Genomic DNA, 17,362 nt, shown 5'->3' with positions numbered 1-17,362 from the left:
AAATAAATGCTTCAGAAATGTTTTCCTGGCACACAATTGGTTTTCTCAATCTACAGTCTGGCTCAGACACCAGGTTTTAAAGTCTATTTCCAGCACATTGGTCCACAATGGTGCATTGCCCAGTTGCCCTAGAGTCACTGCCACTGAGCTGCAGTGCTGCCTTTGCAAATACCCCAGCACAGCCGTGTGCTCCAGGGCCAGTTCTTGGGCTCTGACCAAGGAATCCTGCTCCTTCCCATGAGTTACACACCAGGCAAAAGCAGCTCAAAGACACATCAGTGTCAGGATGTTGATCATCACAAGTTTGCACTAAAATTTAGTCTCACCAGTCCCCAGAGGAAGATTCCAACCTTGTTTGTTCTCCTCACTGTACCTCAAGACCCTGCTTTGCATTTATTATTGCACAGTTGGATGGGAGTCCGTCTTCCCTCTCCTTTTTTCTCTCAGATCCAATAGGTAATTTGCATACTTCCCAAATTGTGGAGACAGGGCAGTATAAAAAGTCAGTACCAGAGCTAAGACACACATTGGCATTGGCAATCACCTGGCTTCACCTCCTACTGACTAAGCTTCTGGTAACTTCTAAGCCATCACATTGTAGCCTTCAGTAATCCAGTACACCAAGAGTGGGACGGCCTCCGTTTCCTCCTCTCTTCGCCACTTTTGAGACAAAGAGAAACTGAATTGCTGCTGTGGAGCCTTGTTGGCTTTGAAAACACACAGAGCAATTGCATCCAGAAAGTTTTCCAAATGGACTGACTGAAAAATCAGAGATTTGTCAAGAATGTCAAGGAATGAATAAAGAAATTAAAGGAAAAACAAAGCAGATAACTAAGTGTCCTGGATCTTGTGTGGAGAATTTTGTGATGTAGTTTCAGAGGAACTATGCAATTGTGGAAGTACTTTTCAGCCCAGGTTAAAATTTCCCCATCAGACTCCCAAGTGCAGCAAGACTTGAGCCTAGGCCCAGTGGGTAGTCTGTTCCTTCCTTACCAGTCATCATGGTTTAAAAGCTGTGTTCTATTTTTCACAATTAATCAAATAAATGCTAAACCTACGCAGCTGTTGAGAAACACTTGATAAAAATCACAGCTGAGAAGGTGAGGAAAAAAAGACTAATCCAAAGCAGCCACTGCTTTGCATAAATTAAGAGATTAATACAGAGAGATGTATCATTCACTGCAGCACACTTCCCTTTGGACCACTTCCCTTTGGAGCACTCCATGGCTAATTGCCACTCAGTGCAGTGCTGTTCCACAGTTTTCCCTTTTGTCCCCAGCTGTGCTGTTAACAATCTGTCTGAAGACACTGATGTCTCTAGTGAGAAGAATATGAGGACAAGATAGAGGGCATGGAAAAGGTATCTGGCAATTAAAGAAGAGATATTGATGTACATTTTTACTGCTGAAGAGGAAGTACATGTTGATTTCTTGACTGTTGAACATGCTTGTAAAATATCCAGCTAATAGTATAAAACATTTGCCAATGAGCCTACAGTATTCAAGCTGAACATGAAAAATTACAAATGGGTTTTGCAACAGTGAGCAGCTGATGATAAAATGGTAGGTGATTCTCAGTGCTGATTAAAAAAAGTGATGTGTGTGGGAAAAAACCAATCTTATCTCTGCAGTTACAGAAAACGCCACTGACACCACCACGACCATCACCATTCCTACCATGAACCTTAACTAATGCAGAATGTGTCCTGGGCTGGCTCACAGGGCCTTGATAGACTCATGGAAACAAACCTACCATAATGAGTAAGTTGCAAAACTTTCTAAAGGTGCCTGTCTTGCACAAAAAGATTACAGTCCATATCTGATATCTGATATCCATGTCAGATAGCCTGCTGCTCTAGACAGAAGTGATTTGGACTAGAGGATCAGGACTCTTTTCCCTTCAAATCCAGCCTTGTAGAGACTGCATGGCCATACCATATATACCATATTTAGCAACCGACTTACTGTACAAACATCCCAGTAAAGAGTGAACATCCTGTGCCTGGGTCTTCCCTGCAGATTGGCTCAGGGCATATTAACATCCATGGAAGCGTTACCAGAAATTGTCTAATGCAAGGGAAGTGTGAGCAGTTGTCTATTTTTCCTTCCTAAATTGCTTAGTTGAAGGGATATTAATGAAGCATCTGTCTCTTCTGTCCAGTCTACAAGAATCAGGGCCTGAAGAAAGCATAAAGCTACATTCTTTGTAATACAGTGCTGTACTGTGTTTAGCCATAAGCACTAAGGATTGAGATCTTGGATTTCCAAGAGTTCCATGTTGTCAACAGTTCAGTACTTACAATTACTTGTTAAAAACAGGCAGGTAATTGTCAGCATTATTAGATAGAGAAGAGAGAACTGGACAGAACATCTCTGTGCTGCTGTATAAAATCATACATTATCATATTTTGAATACTGTACACAGTTCTAGTGGTTGCCATATAAAGAATGACTAAATAGACCTAAATTCTTCAAACTGACAAAAAGATCAAGAGAAGATAACATAGCAGTCAATAAAGTGGGAAATATTCAAAAATGTGGGAAAATAAGTACCAACAGTTCATTGTTCTTTTTGACAATAAGTACCAACAGTTCATTGTTCTTTTTGACATAAACATTAGAGCTCAGTGAACATCATAGTGGCTGGTGACAGGTTTAAAGCAAGGACAGATATTTCACACATCACCTGCTTAAACTGTGGAGTTTAATGGAATGAGTAATAGAAAATACAAGATTTACGTGAGTCCAAAAGAACACTTAGGTAAATTTCTATAAGAAAAACCCTTCCAGATATACTAAACACATAAGAATAATTCATTGATTAAGTTCTTCAGAAATGCAGATGAACCTGTTGAAGACAGAGTACAAACTAGACAGTCATTTGATTTGATGCAGTACAAACTCTTATATCACCTTACACAAAGTTAGGGAAGCCTGAGGTGCCTGGATAGATATGTGGAAAAGGTAATGAATGGTTCAGAGAAGCTCTGCTCCTGGCTAGGAGTCCTCTGCAACAGATAGAGAAATATGGGATTTACAGAGGAAAATATTTAACTGTCTGTGATTTCCTACTTTCCCCAGACAGTACTTTTTGCTTCTTGCAGCTCCTTACCATCAGTTTTCCCAGATGTCAACCATCTGGGCTCCACTAACAGCAGAGAAAATATATTGTTGTATGGCAAAATGGGAATGTGTGCTTCTAGCTCCAGCCTCACAATCCTCCCTCAGGGTGGACTTGATGGCATTAAGGGAAGCAGCTTGTTTCATCATGAACTGCAACATAGTTGAAGGAGGAGCATCTTTGTCACAGGATAGATGAAAAGGTGGGCGTAACCCCACAAAATATCCCAACAGCATCGTGCCCTGACTAGTATGAATGGGGGCATAAATTTTAGCCTTTAGAGGAGCTATCAAGGATGACAGCAAAAGCACAGAGGCTTATAATGTTCTGATCCAAAGCCTTCTGATTAAAATTTGCCTAGTGAGAAATAGATTTGATTCCTCATGCATATGATTTGTTCTTTCTGAAATAAACCTATAATTACCCACATTTCAAAAGCTGTTCCCTATGCCTCATAGTGTAAAAACTTGGTTTCCATTTACCTGGAAATGAATCACTGGACTTCACAGAAGAATGAAGATGTTTTGTGCTTCTGGGAAATGAAACTCAATAGTGTGCACATATTGCCAAGCAAAAAGTAATACAAAAGAAAAATGGAATCCATATTTGACTGGAATCTACTACTAATTACTACAGATGGCTTACAGATCCAAGGCATACTTTCCTAGAGCAGGACACTGTTTTCTTCATGACAGTACTAAGTGACCAGGGAACAATATAGTTTCTGGCGGGCATAGAAATTGTTGCTGTTAAGCAGTGGTTCACAGGGCAGATGATACATAAGAGAAAGTTTCTTGCAATGTTCTTTTTTTGTCTCCCTTTGTCTCAAGCTTCACACACATGAGCAGCACACACCCTTCACAGAAATTCACAACTATCAGATTAGACATAGGGAGTTGTGGTTATGAATTATATTACAATGAACATTCTTTTAGTGACACTCCCACTTTGCTGTAGTTTTTCAGAATTCCATAAAATTGCCTATTATGCTTAAAAGCCATTTCTTTACAGACCTTAAGAAATAGATAAGAGAATGCTGCTACCCTGTATGCTGAGTCATGCAAAAATTATCTCCATTAAAACTTGATTCAATGGTTCTTCCTTTCTGTGAGCTGGAAAGAATATATTGGAGTATTTTCTGGAGAAAGAGAATGGAACCTTGTGAGAATCTGAAATTAATTAACTTGTAGAGGTTGGGTCTTTTAAAATACTGGAAACACACCTGGTGCATTCTTCAAACATAGTCTCTTCTCTTGTATTGGGAACAGAGCATTGGTAAGCTGGAGTACAGAAGAGCCTCCATTCAGGAATCACAGAATCCTCTTTCATCTGAGGCAGTAATGCAACAGCAGCAATTTTTGTACAGTTATTTCCTGTGAGATATCCAATGTCTCTGCACCAAGCAGTAACAAACATCCCTCACAAGTACATTTATATTATCTTTGTGGTCCTTTTCATGGAATAAATCTTAGTCTGCTTGTGCAGCCTAGGTTGTATATATGATGCAGCACAGCAACAACTGGTTATTTGGTGAATATTCCCCTGACCATAGAAGCAGATAGAAGTCTGGTCACCTTGGTCCTTACAAAACAATGTCATCTGTAGCATAGCCTTGAAGAGCTAGAAATGGGCCTCTAGAAAGAAGCCTGATGGTCACAAAACACCACAGAAGTGAGCTGCCTGGAAATGTGACAAAGGATTTGAGTCAGGTTTGATATTTATGACAGTTTTCTGGTCATTATTAACTCACAGCCTCAGGTTGAGTTTCTGAAGGAGGAGACTGGGACTGAGGTAGCTCATTTGGCTCAGCTCAGTCTCATACCTTAAGTAAGCCAAGACAAAAAGGATGAATTTGGGAAACACATCTCAAATAACGCTACAGAATGTATATCCAGAAAAAAGGCTGACATTTTTTTAAATAAAATGTGAGGACAGATACCAGATTGCTGTCTGTGCTCTTGCTGAGCAAGTTATCCTCAATCTGGAAACCACATTAGTGCTGATCAAGTAATCTATCCTGACTTCCAGTAAACCTTTTCAGATTAACATTATTCACAGAAATACAGTTAAGTGACTTCGTACTCAGCTACACACTCAGCCATCTTAGCTCAAAGACAAAAAATGCTTGTACAGTCTAGAAATATTCTAAATTTTTGGACACTCATGTGAAGGGGTAGGGCACAGGTAAGGAACTGGGTAGGCAAAAGAACACATCAGTGGAACATGCAGAACATTCAAGGGTTATTATGATATTGGCATCTGCAGACAGATAGAGAACCATGTCTTTCCAGAGTGAGCTGACAACAGTCCAATGCAAAGCCTCTCAGCTGGCCAGGGTCTTGAGGAAAATATCAGTGAGTGAAAACTACAGATGTAGAAAGACATTCTGGATTTCACAAGGAATGTGAACAGAGACCAGAAGAGGAAGAGCCACCTGAAAGGAAGCTGACTACCACAGAAGTCCAGTGCTGTAAGATTCATTAAAATATTACATAACTAAAGTGAAAATTTACTTCTAAAAAGTTAAGGGAAACTGATGTAATGCAAAAGAAAGAAAAAGAAAAAGCTCTGTAAAGTTTCACTAGTTTTAAGGGGGGAAATGGTCATGCAAGAACTATCAAGGGTGTGTGGCTGCTGTGGACCTTGGTGTTTCTCCACTTGTTTGAACCACCTTTGCTTTCTCTCACCACTGATAGACAGTTATAATTGAAGAAAGGAATAAAAATGATAGGCTGTTTCCACAGGCCCAGCAAACTGTGAGGTCCCATAGGTAAGAAGCTCTAGACTCACTGAAGAGGACTCCCTTTTATACAGAGAGGTTCTGGGTCAGTTTGCCTCCCACTCATCCTGGCATTGTGCCCCATGAAGAAGGCAACAAGATCATGTGTAACAGGCATGAAGGTGAGAAGCAATTAAGTAGGGAAAATTTATATATTGGGTGCAGAGCAGCACATCTGTGGTTACTCTCCGCTCCTTTTCCCATTTTACCTGGAGGTTCTGAGTGAGGAGTAGCTGTGAGTCAGGAACGTGAAGGACACCAGGGCTGGTCAACTTCACCTCCCCCTTCCCTCTCCCACCTCAAGTCTTTGTCCCCTCCAGCCCATCTCCCCTGCCCCACCTCCAGTCACCCCACCCTGATTTCTGCATGTCTGCATCGTTCTTCTTCCTTTATGGACCTCCTTCTGCAGGCTCCATAGACAGCATTTCCTTCTGAGTACATATCCCTGCCTGTGCCCATAGATGACTCAAAGTTCCTTCTCCCCACCTTGTATCTCTGGGATAAAAAAAAGTACATTCCCCCCATCTTTTATCTCATCCTACCTCTGGAAATTCTTTTTGCTTTTCATCCTTTCTATTTCTAAACACATCGTGTCAGGGAATCTCTCATGACAAAACTGTCCATCAAGCACAAATCCAATTCAGAATGCATATGAGCAATGTAAGCAAAGCTTGGAAATCTCTGCAGTATGTGATCAGACACTAGAACCTGTGAAATATATGAGAATAGTGGCTCAAAGGCAAGAGTTGGTTTATTCTGTTGGTTATGATATGAAAAGGTACAAACCCTTAGAGCACTTATGTGGAGACAGCAATGGAGAACACAATCCCATCCACAGCTGATTTTGAAAACTGACTTCTAGAGGTTAGATAGGAACTTATATACCTTTAGAAGAGGATGATTTAGGCTTCATTCTTTAGAATGTAGTCAATGACAGAAAATACATCTGACAAATTTCACCTATTAAAAAAGTAGTCTAGGAATTAGGATCTGTTTCTCAGTAGATAAGATGTCCTGGTTTTACTGTATCAGCTATATATTAAGAGGTTATTTAGATCTATACTAGATGGAGTATTAATCTGTTTGATGGTTCCTAGAAAATAATAATTTCTAGAGTGCTTGTGAATCCAATACCAGAACTAACCCTTGTTCATTTAGATAAAGGTTTTCAAAAATGGCACTTAGTGCCACATGAAAGGGCCTATTCCTGCAAAATATGAGTCAGCAATACTGGCGGTGGCTTGGTATGCTTGTCACAGCACATGTCACAGTTGAGATGGCCATGATACACAGAGGACAGCCATTCAATTTCAGAGGGCTTTAAATATCCCCATACAGAGTAACACCATACCTCATCAGAAGGCTGCAAGCATCTGCCCTTCTTGTTCTTTAGCCCAAACTTTTATACCCCTCGTGTTGATGCATTGCCCCTGTGTGCCCTCTGTTCCCTTTGGTGGTTGGTCAGTGTCCCTGGGCACTCCATGGCCCATTGCTGTCGGTGCTGCTTACCTGCTGCTCACAGCTGTGCCCATTGGGGATGGGGCTCAGCCACAGCCCCATCCCAATCCCCACAAACTGTGTGCATACAGCTTGAAGTGGTGGAAAACCAGCAGGGAGATGGGAGGAATAACTCCAATCATTCTTACTGGACTTGTAACAGCTTTACATGTTTACACAAAAGAGCTTTCTGGATAAGAGAGAGAAATTGTTTTCTTAATCCAGGAAAGATATTTCTGTGTACAATAAAGAAACTTGCAAGGGATATGAGATATAAGATAAAGTCACCATTTTTTTAGGCCAGCTGTTACAGGATATGAGTAAGGGGAACTTCTCACACTAAATTGAAGCAACTACATTTTCTTCTGTTTGTTAAGCACAGGTGTTAGATTTCAGGTTGAAGTCTATTGTCAGTTATGAGAATTCAGTCAGTCTGCCACCTAAGGACCTAATGAGCAGAACTGTTTGCACTCCCCCAGAACTGGGCTGCTTCCCTTCTGCTGGCTCACACAGGCCTGATTGTGTAGTCCAGGAAGTGAAATCAGCAGTGAAGTACAAAAGTAGTCATAATTTCTCTTCCCATTTATTTCCTTGAAGAAGTTTATCAGAAGTCCAAAGGAGACAGGTCAGGAGCAGAGCCTGCAGAGCAGGACTGGTTCTGCTGTGGCTGTTGTTACAGCTTGGTGAATACACAGCTTCTCTAATGAGGGATGTGGCAATTCAAGCACGGCACTCAACTGTAACTTGCTGATAACAAGGAAGTGAATGTATTACTGCAAATAAAGAATACTGCAGCAGCACCAGGCTGGTTTCCCACACCAGACCACATGTCAGCATACCAAGAAAATAAGTCCCTAAGACAGCGAAACAAAATTGTTTTAATTTATGTCTTAACTTTAAATGTAAGTTTCAGGTTTGTGCAATGCACTAGAAATAATGGAAAGTCTTAAAACATTACTTAAAAACATCTTATCAGTCTTTTTGCTATAGCTCAATGATATTCTGATACATGCTAAGATCTCAGAAGAACTGGGATATTAATGCTCTGTGATAATACTGAGAATGTAAATATTAAATGAAAAACCAATACATGCAGGTTATCTCAAAATAGGGTCCACAATAAGCAAGAAGGGAATTTCCTTCAACAAAGGAATGGAGGCTCTAGACAATTAGCCAAGTCTATAAGCAACACATAGGGGATTTTTGCATTTGGCTATTGCTACAACACGTTTACTTGTACATTGGTCAATATTGCAAAATTATTGCATATTTTGGGTGAAAGAAAACATTTCAATGGTCAGCAGAGTGTAATGAATACTTATAGGGTTAGGAAAGATTTTATTACTACCTTCTTTCAGGACTGACCTACCAGTGTTTAAAATGTCTTGTGAAAAAAATTTAAACTCCTTTACTTTTACAGCTATGAAGTCACAAGAACAGAAGAGGCTGTAACTTCTCTAGAAAATACTGTACCTGAGTGAAACTTCTTCCAAATGTGTTACCTGTATGGGGTGGTCCAGTCACCATCTGGGAGAGTGGGAAAACTGCTCCCAGAGGGAGCAGGAATTTTGTAAATAAAAGACAGTGTTTGGCTAAAGCAAAAGTATTAGAAAAGGGCTCATACAGACCTGCTCTGGAGTCAGTTAGAAAAGCTACCAGCAATTTTCTCACTGCACAAATGCAAATAGGCAGACCTGAGCCAAACTACAGAAATACTATTAAGGATTATTTGCAAACATTTGCCATCAGCAGTAATGTTGTAAGCATTTAGGTGGAGCTGCCTAGGCTCCCTTTAAAACAAGTATCCAAGGAAAATTAAATATGCCTGGAAAGTACCTGTCTCTCCCCAGTGGCCATCATGGGAGCCTAGACTACTATCTCTGGATAAGCACTTTACTCTCAGGTTAATTTACATCTGCTATGTCCCCTGTCCAAATTTTTCTGTAAGACAGGGCCATGCTTGGTCCTATTTTCTTTGGTATTTCCAGCACTGCAGCCAACAAGAGATGATGTACTGAGAGTCAGCTTCTATGCAGCTGAAACAAGACTTTCTCATTGAAAGCACAGGGCTTAGTACAGCTGTTGTTGCTTCAGGATCTCAGATGAGCTTGTCATTGGAGGTGGTGTTTTGCTTTAGCCTTAGATACACCTGTATCATTTCAATTAACTTTCAGTCTGAGGGCATATTCATAAAGTTGATCTTAAGATATCATGGCAATAAAAATCACTGTGTACAAATTAACCTTTCCTGCAGAAAAGACTTTTCCACTGGAAGAAAATGAAGAGAGTAGAGTTATGATGCTCTCTCAGCTGGATGGCCAAGTGTCTTGTTGTCAGCTGCAGCCTGAAAGGTATGAGGTATGAGAGGAAAAGCAGGGTAGGTCAGAGCTTCAAGTTCACAAAGAAAGTAACTCGATGCTCTAGGAATGCTGCCCTGCCACCTCTGCTTTTGGAGCTGCAGCACTGCTAGGAATGAGACTAGGTCTAATAGATGTGCACTCTAAACAATAAAGCTTTTCTATCCAAAGAGTCAAGCAGAACTTGACGTCTCCAGGACATCTCAAAAATTCTTGTTTCAATGCAGTGGATATGTCTCTTACACCATACTGTGTAAAAGTGTCAATGAATGCCTTGGAACAAAACAATTCTTAAACCCACACACATTCAGATGGAAAATATTTTTTATTGATCAACCAACTTCTTCTTCCCTTACTCCTCACCCATATTCCTGATCTCACATGATCAATTCCACATGGTTTCAGGATATGCTATTAATCATATTTTATTTTACTTTATTCCCATGTTACACAACAGGAAGCATGTTTGACAGGACTATTCAGTGAAATAATAGCCAAAAATTTGTTAATCAGTACAGTGTGTAATATTATCCTGAACAATTGAGTATAAATACTGATATAATGGGGAAAAATATTTCCATTAAACTGTTTCTTTCTAGACCAGATTTCCACAAGACAGTTTTAAATAGCTATCAAATCAAAGACATGTACCACCTCAGACAAATAGGAAAATTATCTCCAAGGCAAACACAAATGCAAACACAGAAAGCAGTTGTTAGATATACTTAAAGAACATGGTCTGTCATGGTGAGATCATCAGAATGGCATGAGAAAATCAAGACAGGAAATTGCAAAGAAGAATAATGTATCAAAGCTGAGAAAACTTCATCTATTAGTTATGTCTCAAAAACTTTTGCTTATGGTTTAAAAATGAAAGCTACCAACAAGAAAATCTGAAATACTTGTTCTATAAGTACGCAAAGTACCATGAAAGTATTCACTTATAGCATGTTTTGTATAAAATACTACTTTAGATGGGAAATGTGGACCTGATTTTCTAGGTGATCTAAGACCCTTTTTTTTAAATACTGGGAAATAAGGAATCTTAATTTGAATTTGTCATATTACAGTAGGCTCAACTTGCTAAATTCTTCACTCATGAGAATAATCTCACAGTAATTAGAAACTACTGTCATGAGAGATGACCAGTTAGACCAGATTTGCAAGCTGCACCAAAATACAATGTTGAGAAGATACTGAGGACCTTGAAAACATGTTGTTAAATTCAATGCAAGAACTCCACACTCTTCATCCTAGGAGAAAAACAGAAGAGGAAAGAAGATTGTTGTGAGGTTATTTTCTCCAAAGTGTGAAAACTTCATTGCTATATAGTTGGTATAAAATAACGAATCTAACAATTTGTCTACAGCTTGTGTGCTAGACTGTCGCAGTTCAAACAGTGTTTGTATTAACAAATAAACAAAACCAGATACTTTTTTCTGAGTGGTATCTTCTGACAAGGGAAAAGACTGCCTCAAGGCAAGGATGGTAGCCCCTTCGCAACCACATGATTTGCAGAGCTTTTTCAAGGCTGCATCTTTTTCCCCATCTTTGAACAAACTTTTTCAGACCATCTCTATTTTCTCTGGAGTTCTAGGTAGCTCCCACTCTTCTAGGTTGGCCCTGATAGGTATCCTTAAAGGAAGAGAATTTTTAAGGGCTCAGGGTCTACCAAATTATAACTCCATGGGCTGCATTATTTACTGATTTGTCTATAGCCTAGGAGAGGTGTTTCGTAAAGGACTGTGGCAATAAGAAGCAGCATTGGAAGCAGACATGTCTAATCAGTGAGAGCACAGATGGATCTGATCTGCATGCAAATGTCAGTGAGAAAGCAGGGGACAGGAGCTAATAATGTGAATATCATGCACAGCACATCTGAGCTTGTTTCAGGGCTCCTGAAGGTAGTGTTACTTTACAGACTTCTCACTGCCACTGGTTATTTGCCTCCCTTTCTCCTCACTTTGGCAGCAAGGCAGCTACCTCTAATTTCAGACTAAACTGCAAAGAGAGAAAGCAAGAGAAGAGAGAGCACAAAAGCAGGGCATGTCTTCAGTGGGAAAGGGAGAGTTAAGAACCTGATATTCCTCCTAGCTATATACAAAATTTCATTCAGATATTCCTTCTGTGCCTGTTACAAGGCCAGTGATATGGTTTCACTCCGTCCATTCCCACAGATGTTTCAAACTGTAAATTAGATGGATACCTGTGTGTCATGGCTTTTGGTGGGTTTCCATCACTGTATGACTGACCATGAAAACCTGAGGGAACAAGTTCAAATATAGGTTGCCATTTTGTTTTCATTATGATTCACATATTTATTCTCAGAGTAACTGATATGGGTTATTGTTTCATACAAAATACATAAAATTCTTATTTCATAGGGGAAATAATGTCTAAAAATGCTTGGCTTTATTAAATAGAATCCAAAAAAGTTATTAAATAGAATCCAAAAAAGTGGTCAAAAGAAATAGAAAATTTGAAAGAAGCACAAAGTATTGCCTCCAAGTCAATGCTGTTAAATTCAAATTTTAAAAAAAACCACCACATTATTTTTCCATTTCCATCCATTGTAGAGCAAACAAGACCAAGCCATTGTAATTCCCTAAGTACAGCTTTATAGAAAATATAGAAAAAAATAAGTACAGCTTTATAGAAAAATGCTATCCATTGTAGAATAATAAATTATACATGCCAGAAAGCTCTTCTTAAACTTGGGTAAACAGCAGCCTTCCTGATGGTAAGACACAATGACTTTTTTGTAATAGATGTTGTTATGACTGGAATCTTGTTTTTTAATAACATCATAAGTCTTCTGAACACACTGACAGTGCTTGTTATCTTTAACAGTAACACTTAACATGCACATTTCTATTTTACAAATACAATACACAGTATATATTTTTACTGTGCCATTACAAGATTATTTGTCATTTGCTTTGACATTTGAATAAGCCATATTGTCACAGATTACAGACACATCTCAAGATTGATATTGCCTTCACTTTTACATGGATGGCTTTCCTTGATATCTTAGGCCCAAACAAAATAGCATCCCAGTGTAACAATTATCACCCTTGGTGACTGTTTTAAGAAACTTTCATCACATCCTGATTTTAAAAGGCTAGTGTTTAAGAAATACCTTTTTTATAGAAAATATGCATTTAAGAATACAAAAGCCCTTAGTACTTTTGCTGTCACTGATACATTAAAAACTTTACATCTGAGAAGCAGCTGGTGGCTTCCAATGAGTCATTAAGAACATTGGAATTATTGCAGTGAGACAGACCAACTCAGTTCAGTGTCTCACCTCTGACACTGACTTGTACCATCTTGCTTACAGGGAGATTTTGGGAACACTGGTCCACAGACAGAGATGGATTGATCTACCAACTAATGCAGATCACATTATCCCGAAACCATAAATTATGTCAGGATCCATGAAGCATGAGGTTAATGTACAACAAACACAGTGATCTCATATTACAGTTCTGACATTCTTGATAAGTGCACATTTTCTCCTTTTTTTCTGAATCATCTCAAATTCCTAATCAGAAGGAAAAGAAACTCAAAAAAGAACAACAACCAACAAAAACCCCACAGACAAACATACAAACAAAACAAAAAACCAAACCAAACAAACAAGCTTGTGAGGAAAGTTAAATATTTAAATGTAATATTGTGCACAAAATGTTCTTTAGTCAGTTTTTGATGTTCTGCTATTTTCATTTACTGCACAGACACATTCTCTCCTACTATGAGGTGAAGGGAAATTCCAAGACTGCCATCTCTAGAGCTTTTAATTATGTTACATGCTTTTGTCATACTCTGCATTTTTAAATGGAAAATATGAAAACTGAAAATGCATCCACACTGTATGAACCACAACACTGATTATTTAATTTATTCATCTTGAGTGGGCTTGTTACAAGTTTTTCAGTGGAGAAGAAACCTGAACTGCCATTATATAAACGATTGCACAGGGAACTACATTCAGACCACAAATTCAAGCTCCCTTCTTTTTATTATCAGGCTTCCAAATCTGAAGCTCTAGTTAACTGACAGGTGTTTTTAGACAACAGGGAAAATCTGTCACAGGACTTACCATATTTGCAGTGAACTAGAAGGAGATGTTGGTTGGTTGGTTCGTTGGTTGGTTGGTTGGTTGGTTCGTTGTGTGAGTTTGGGGAAGGGTTTTTGGCAATGCTCAGATTGAGGATTCTCTCAGCATGATTCCTTTTAGACTTTTTAGTTCTAAATTAGTAAATCCACTGCTATACTGTTCACCATAAACCCTACAGCCTTAGTTTGCTCTGAACTCACTAATTTCTACAACACCTAACTTTCAGGGCTTGGAGGTTCTAGAATATTCTGGCTCCATAGTGTATCTGAGTGTACCTCAAATCATCATAACAACAATATCCAGAAGCAAAGTTCTGTTTGCTGGGAAGTGGAGGGAAATGCTGCTGTCCCATTTGCAGGGGGAGGACTGACAGCAGGGCTGTGCTGCAGTCACTGCAACAGCAGCAGTGTGTGCCTCTTGCCAAGGTGTGTTTTTAGCAAGTTACCTCATGTACTGGCAAGGTAAATACAGGCATGATACACAGAAACTGGCACAAGGTAAAGAATTCACCCAGGAAGCAGAGGCAGCAGCCAGGCACACAAGTTGCCCTTGCAGAGCTAATTAAAGTAGTTCATGAGGTATATGCATCCACTGTCTATAAAGAACTCCGAGCATATTTAGCTTTCATGCACACATCCACATTCAGTCAGGTGAATCTCACCTCAGTTTCCCAATGAAATCACACTTCACCTGAAATGTGCTCTTGTACAGAATCAAGACCCAAGCTTCTTTTGTTAACATGCCTACTTACCACAGAAGGTATCACAGATCTGCAGTGGAACTGAATAATCTACATCCGTTCTCCAGCCCTTTCAAAAGAAAGAATTGAGGCTTATTCCCCTTTCAGCAGAGCTGTTAATAAGCACTTGTGTTGACAAAATGAGATTGCTTTATTAGTTTACTCAAGTGACTTCATTTTAAATCTGTTTTTAAATATACATATATGGAGATTGCTGGTCTAGTGTATATTAAGTGAGTAGCAATCACTTTTAGGTCTCTAAATGATAGAGCTAATCATAAGTTCTGTTGTTATTGTTGTCTGACAGATAATGTCTTAAATGAATAATTTATGCAGGAAATTATCAGTCTCCCTACAAAATTTAATTTCTCACTAGGGAAAGCACTACTACTCTCATTACTCAGAAGGCTTTTGCCAATCTTACTTTCATCTTCCCTCTTTCTTCCCAGCAGCAGAAAGTGAAGCTGAGAAGGGCCTTCCAGGGCAGCTACTGGAGCCTCAGAGCTCCACTCTCACTTTCATTTATTTCAGTATCTTCTGAGAACATTGACTCCAGAGAGGCATAAACCTATCAGCTTCATGCTCATTTTCTATGAACAAAATTTCTTAATGAAGTTTAGCTGCAGAAATAGTGTGCAGAAATTTCAGAAATAATTTGCTTGCTTCTATTTTCCTGAGTGCTAATTCTAGGACACCATGCACTTGCTCTGCTGTTTGCTATATGCCTCACATTTTCTAATCAATGTCAATTTTTGAAAATTCATCTATTATTTACTTGGATCTTTTGATAGCGTGGAACTTTTTTTTTGTGAAGGAACACATAAAGACAGGATTAGCAATATCCTGATGATATCCTTTTAACTGCCACTGACAAAAGAGGAAGATCATGGAGAGCAACTTCTCAGTTAATTAATGTCATCTCAAAGAAAAGTGGTGGCAGCATACCAAGCTTTAAATAATGCTCTTTGCCAACCTGATTTGCACAGTAATCAGATTTAGCTAAGAGGAGAAAGCAGTGAGAGTACCTGCTGGTTTGCTTGGTGTTTTAATGATTTGTTTATTAGTTTATTTTGTACAGGGTACCTGGCAAAAATCAAGACACATACCTGAATGCAAATTGTTGACCCACACATTTCCTGTGACATAGTGATTGAAACAGGATCTCCCTAATCAGTAGAAAAAAGAAGTTGAAAATCACTATTTTCCATACCTGGAAACAATGAAAACATACTGTGTCTCTGCAGTTCTTTGCTTTGGTTTCCAATAATGCTGTTAATGTTCTACTGTGTTAGAAAATTAATGGAAGGTTATTTATTTTCAGAGCTAACCCCAGATCTCAATGACCATAAGCAGCTGGTGTAGTTTTGCCAAGCACAGTGTGGCAGCACAGGAAGAGGGCTGATGTTACTGCATTTTCTGGAGCATCACAAGGAGGACACTCTCCCCCCACTGTTTGCTTCCTCCCATCATCTTCACTCTTTTCCCTGGTGTATGAGCTGAAGGAATGACCCTGTCTTTACAGTTCTTCTGGACTTCCCATCCCATTGTATGCAGAGAACAAGCTGAGCCTTAGGGCAAATTTGTCCTTAATGACTGGCTTGACATTTAATATTTGATTGTTTGTCCTCAAAATAATGTCTGGCACTGCACCAATAGCTATGCATTCTACACTGCTCTCTTCAGGGTGGCAAACTCCTAAAGTAATTTGGGGGAAATTAGGTGAATAAATTCAAGCATGACTGAAGAGGAATCTTCTATCCTCATAGTTAGAGGATCAACATTGGTTTCTGGGAACACAGAGTGAGGTCTTGATGAAAACTTTGTGTATACTGTTCATAGTGTTGAGACAGAACTGTATGTAATTTATTTGGGGTCCCATTCTGTCACAATAGCAGAGGACATAACAGCTTTTTACCAAAGGGGAGAAAACAGCATTTCTAAATGCATCAGTGCCTTCATGAAACAAACACTTCAATATCTTGCTGTGCTCCACCATTACCCCTTTCACTTAGCTATTCACACAGGGAACCTTTAAAACCAAAAAAATATAAACTCCACAGATTTCATGTGAAATAGACCAGCTGAAGGGAACATTCCCAGAGTGTTGACAACTCTTCTACAAGATCTCCATCTCTGCCAGTAATACAGCATTTTCCAGACAGCTTTTCCCTTTAGGATAGACTCGATATTACCACCAACGCCCTCTGTGGTCTGTGTTAATTAGGATAGTTGTTTTTTCCCAAGCCTTTTGCCATGATTATTCAGCTCTGGGAACTTCTAGAGGAGCAAGTTATTATATTCCATTTTCGCATGTCCTCAGACTGAGCTGAGTTGGAAAACTCTTTTTATCAGCTGTTCTGTTACATTCAGCACCAGAGGTGTAATAACAATCTAAACTGATTCATTAGAAAATGAATTCCGGATTGAGTGTCCAGCCCATTATGTTAAAAAATGCTTGTTCATAACTGCCTGGTATGTGCACTCTTCTCACTAGAACAATCATAAGTACCTGAAAAACGCAGAGTTGCATTGTGTCCCTGCATGGTGACAAATAAGTACAGCTGGAATACACCTTACGGAGGGAACAGATGGAGGAGCTGTGCTTGTGTGTTCCTAAAACACATCCCCCTACAACAGGCATAGCCAGGAGTAACAATTCAAATCACAATATCTAGATTTCTCAAATTTCTCAAAATTAATCACGTGCCAACTCATGTACCTGGTCAGTGAAGCAGACAGCAGGAGCA

General features: G+C 39.3%; 1 protein-coding gene across 1 annotated transcript in view; it reads right to left on the bottom strand.

The window, feature by feature from the left end:
- Positions 1-10,059: 10,059 nt before the first annotated feature.
- IL17REL (interleukin 17 receptor E like) overlaps positions 10,060-17,362 on the bottom strand; it is a 44,719-nt gene continuing 37,416 nt past the window's right edge. Inside the window, exons 14-17 of the mRNA XM_031056918.1 lie at positions 15,722-15,781; positions 14,628-14,685; positions 11,960-12,014; positions 10,060-11,006 (exon numbers count right to left, since the gene is read on the bottom strand). Of these exons, the coding sequence (XP_030912778.1) occupies positions 10,979-11,006; positions 11,960-12,014; positions 14,628-14,685; positions 15,722-15,781 (201 nt within the window). The 3' untranslated portion in view covers positions 10,060-10,978. The remainder of the gene's footprint in view (positions 11,007-11,959; positions 12,015-14,627; positions 14,686-15,721; positions 15,782-17,362) is intronic.

This window comes from Geospiza fortis, unplaced genomic scaffold (assembly GCF_000277835.1).
Source record: "Geospiza fortis unplaced genomic scaffold, GeoFor_1.0 scaffold195, whole genome shotgun sequence".
NCBI lineage: Eukaryota > Metazoa > Chordata > Aves > Passeriformes > Thraupidae > Geospiza > Geospiza fortis.
The sequence above is the reverse complement of the archived record's forward strand: the minus strand, read 5'-3'. Positions and strand labels throughout refer to the sequence as shown.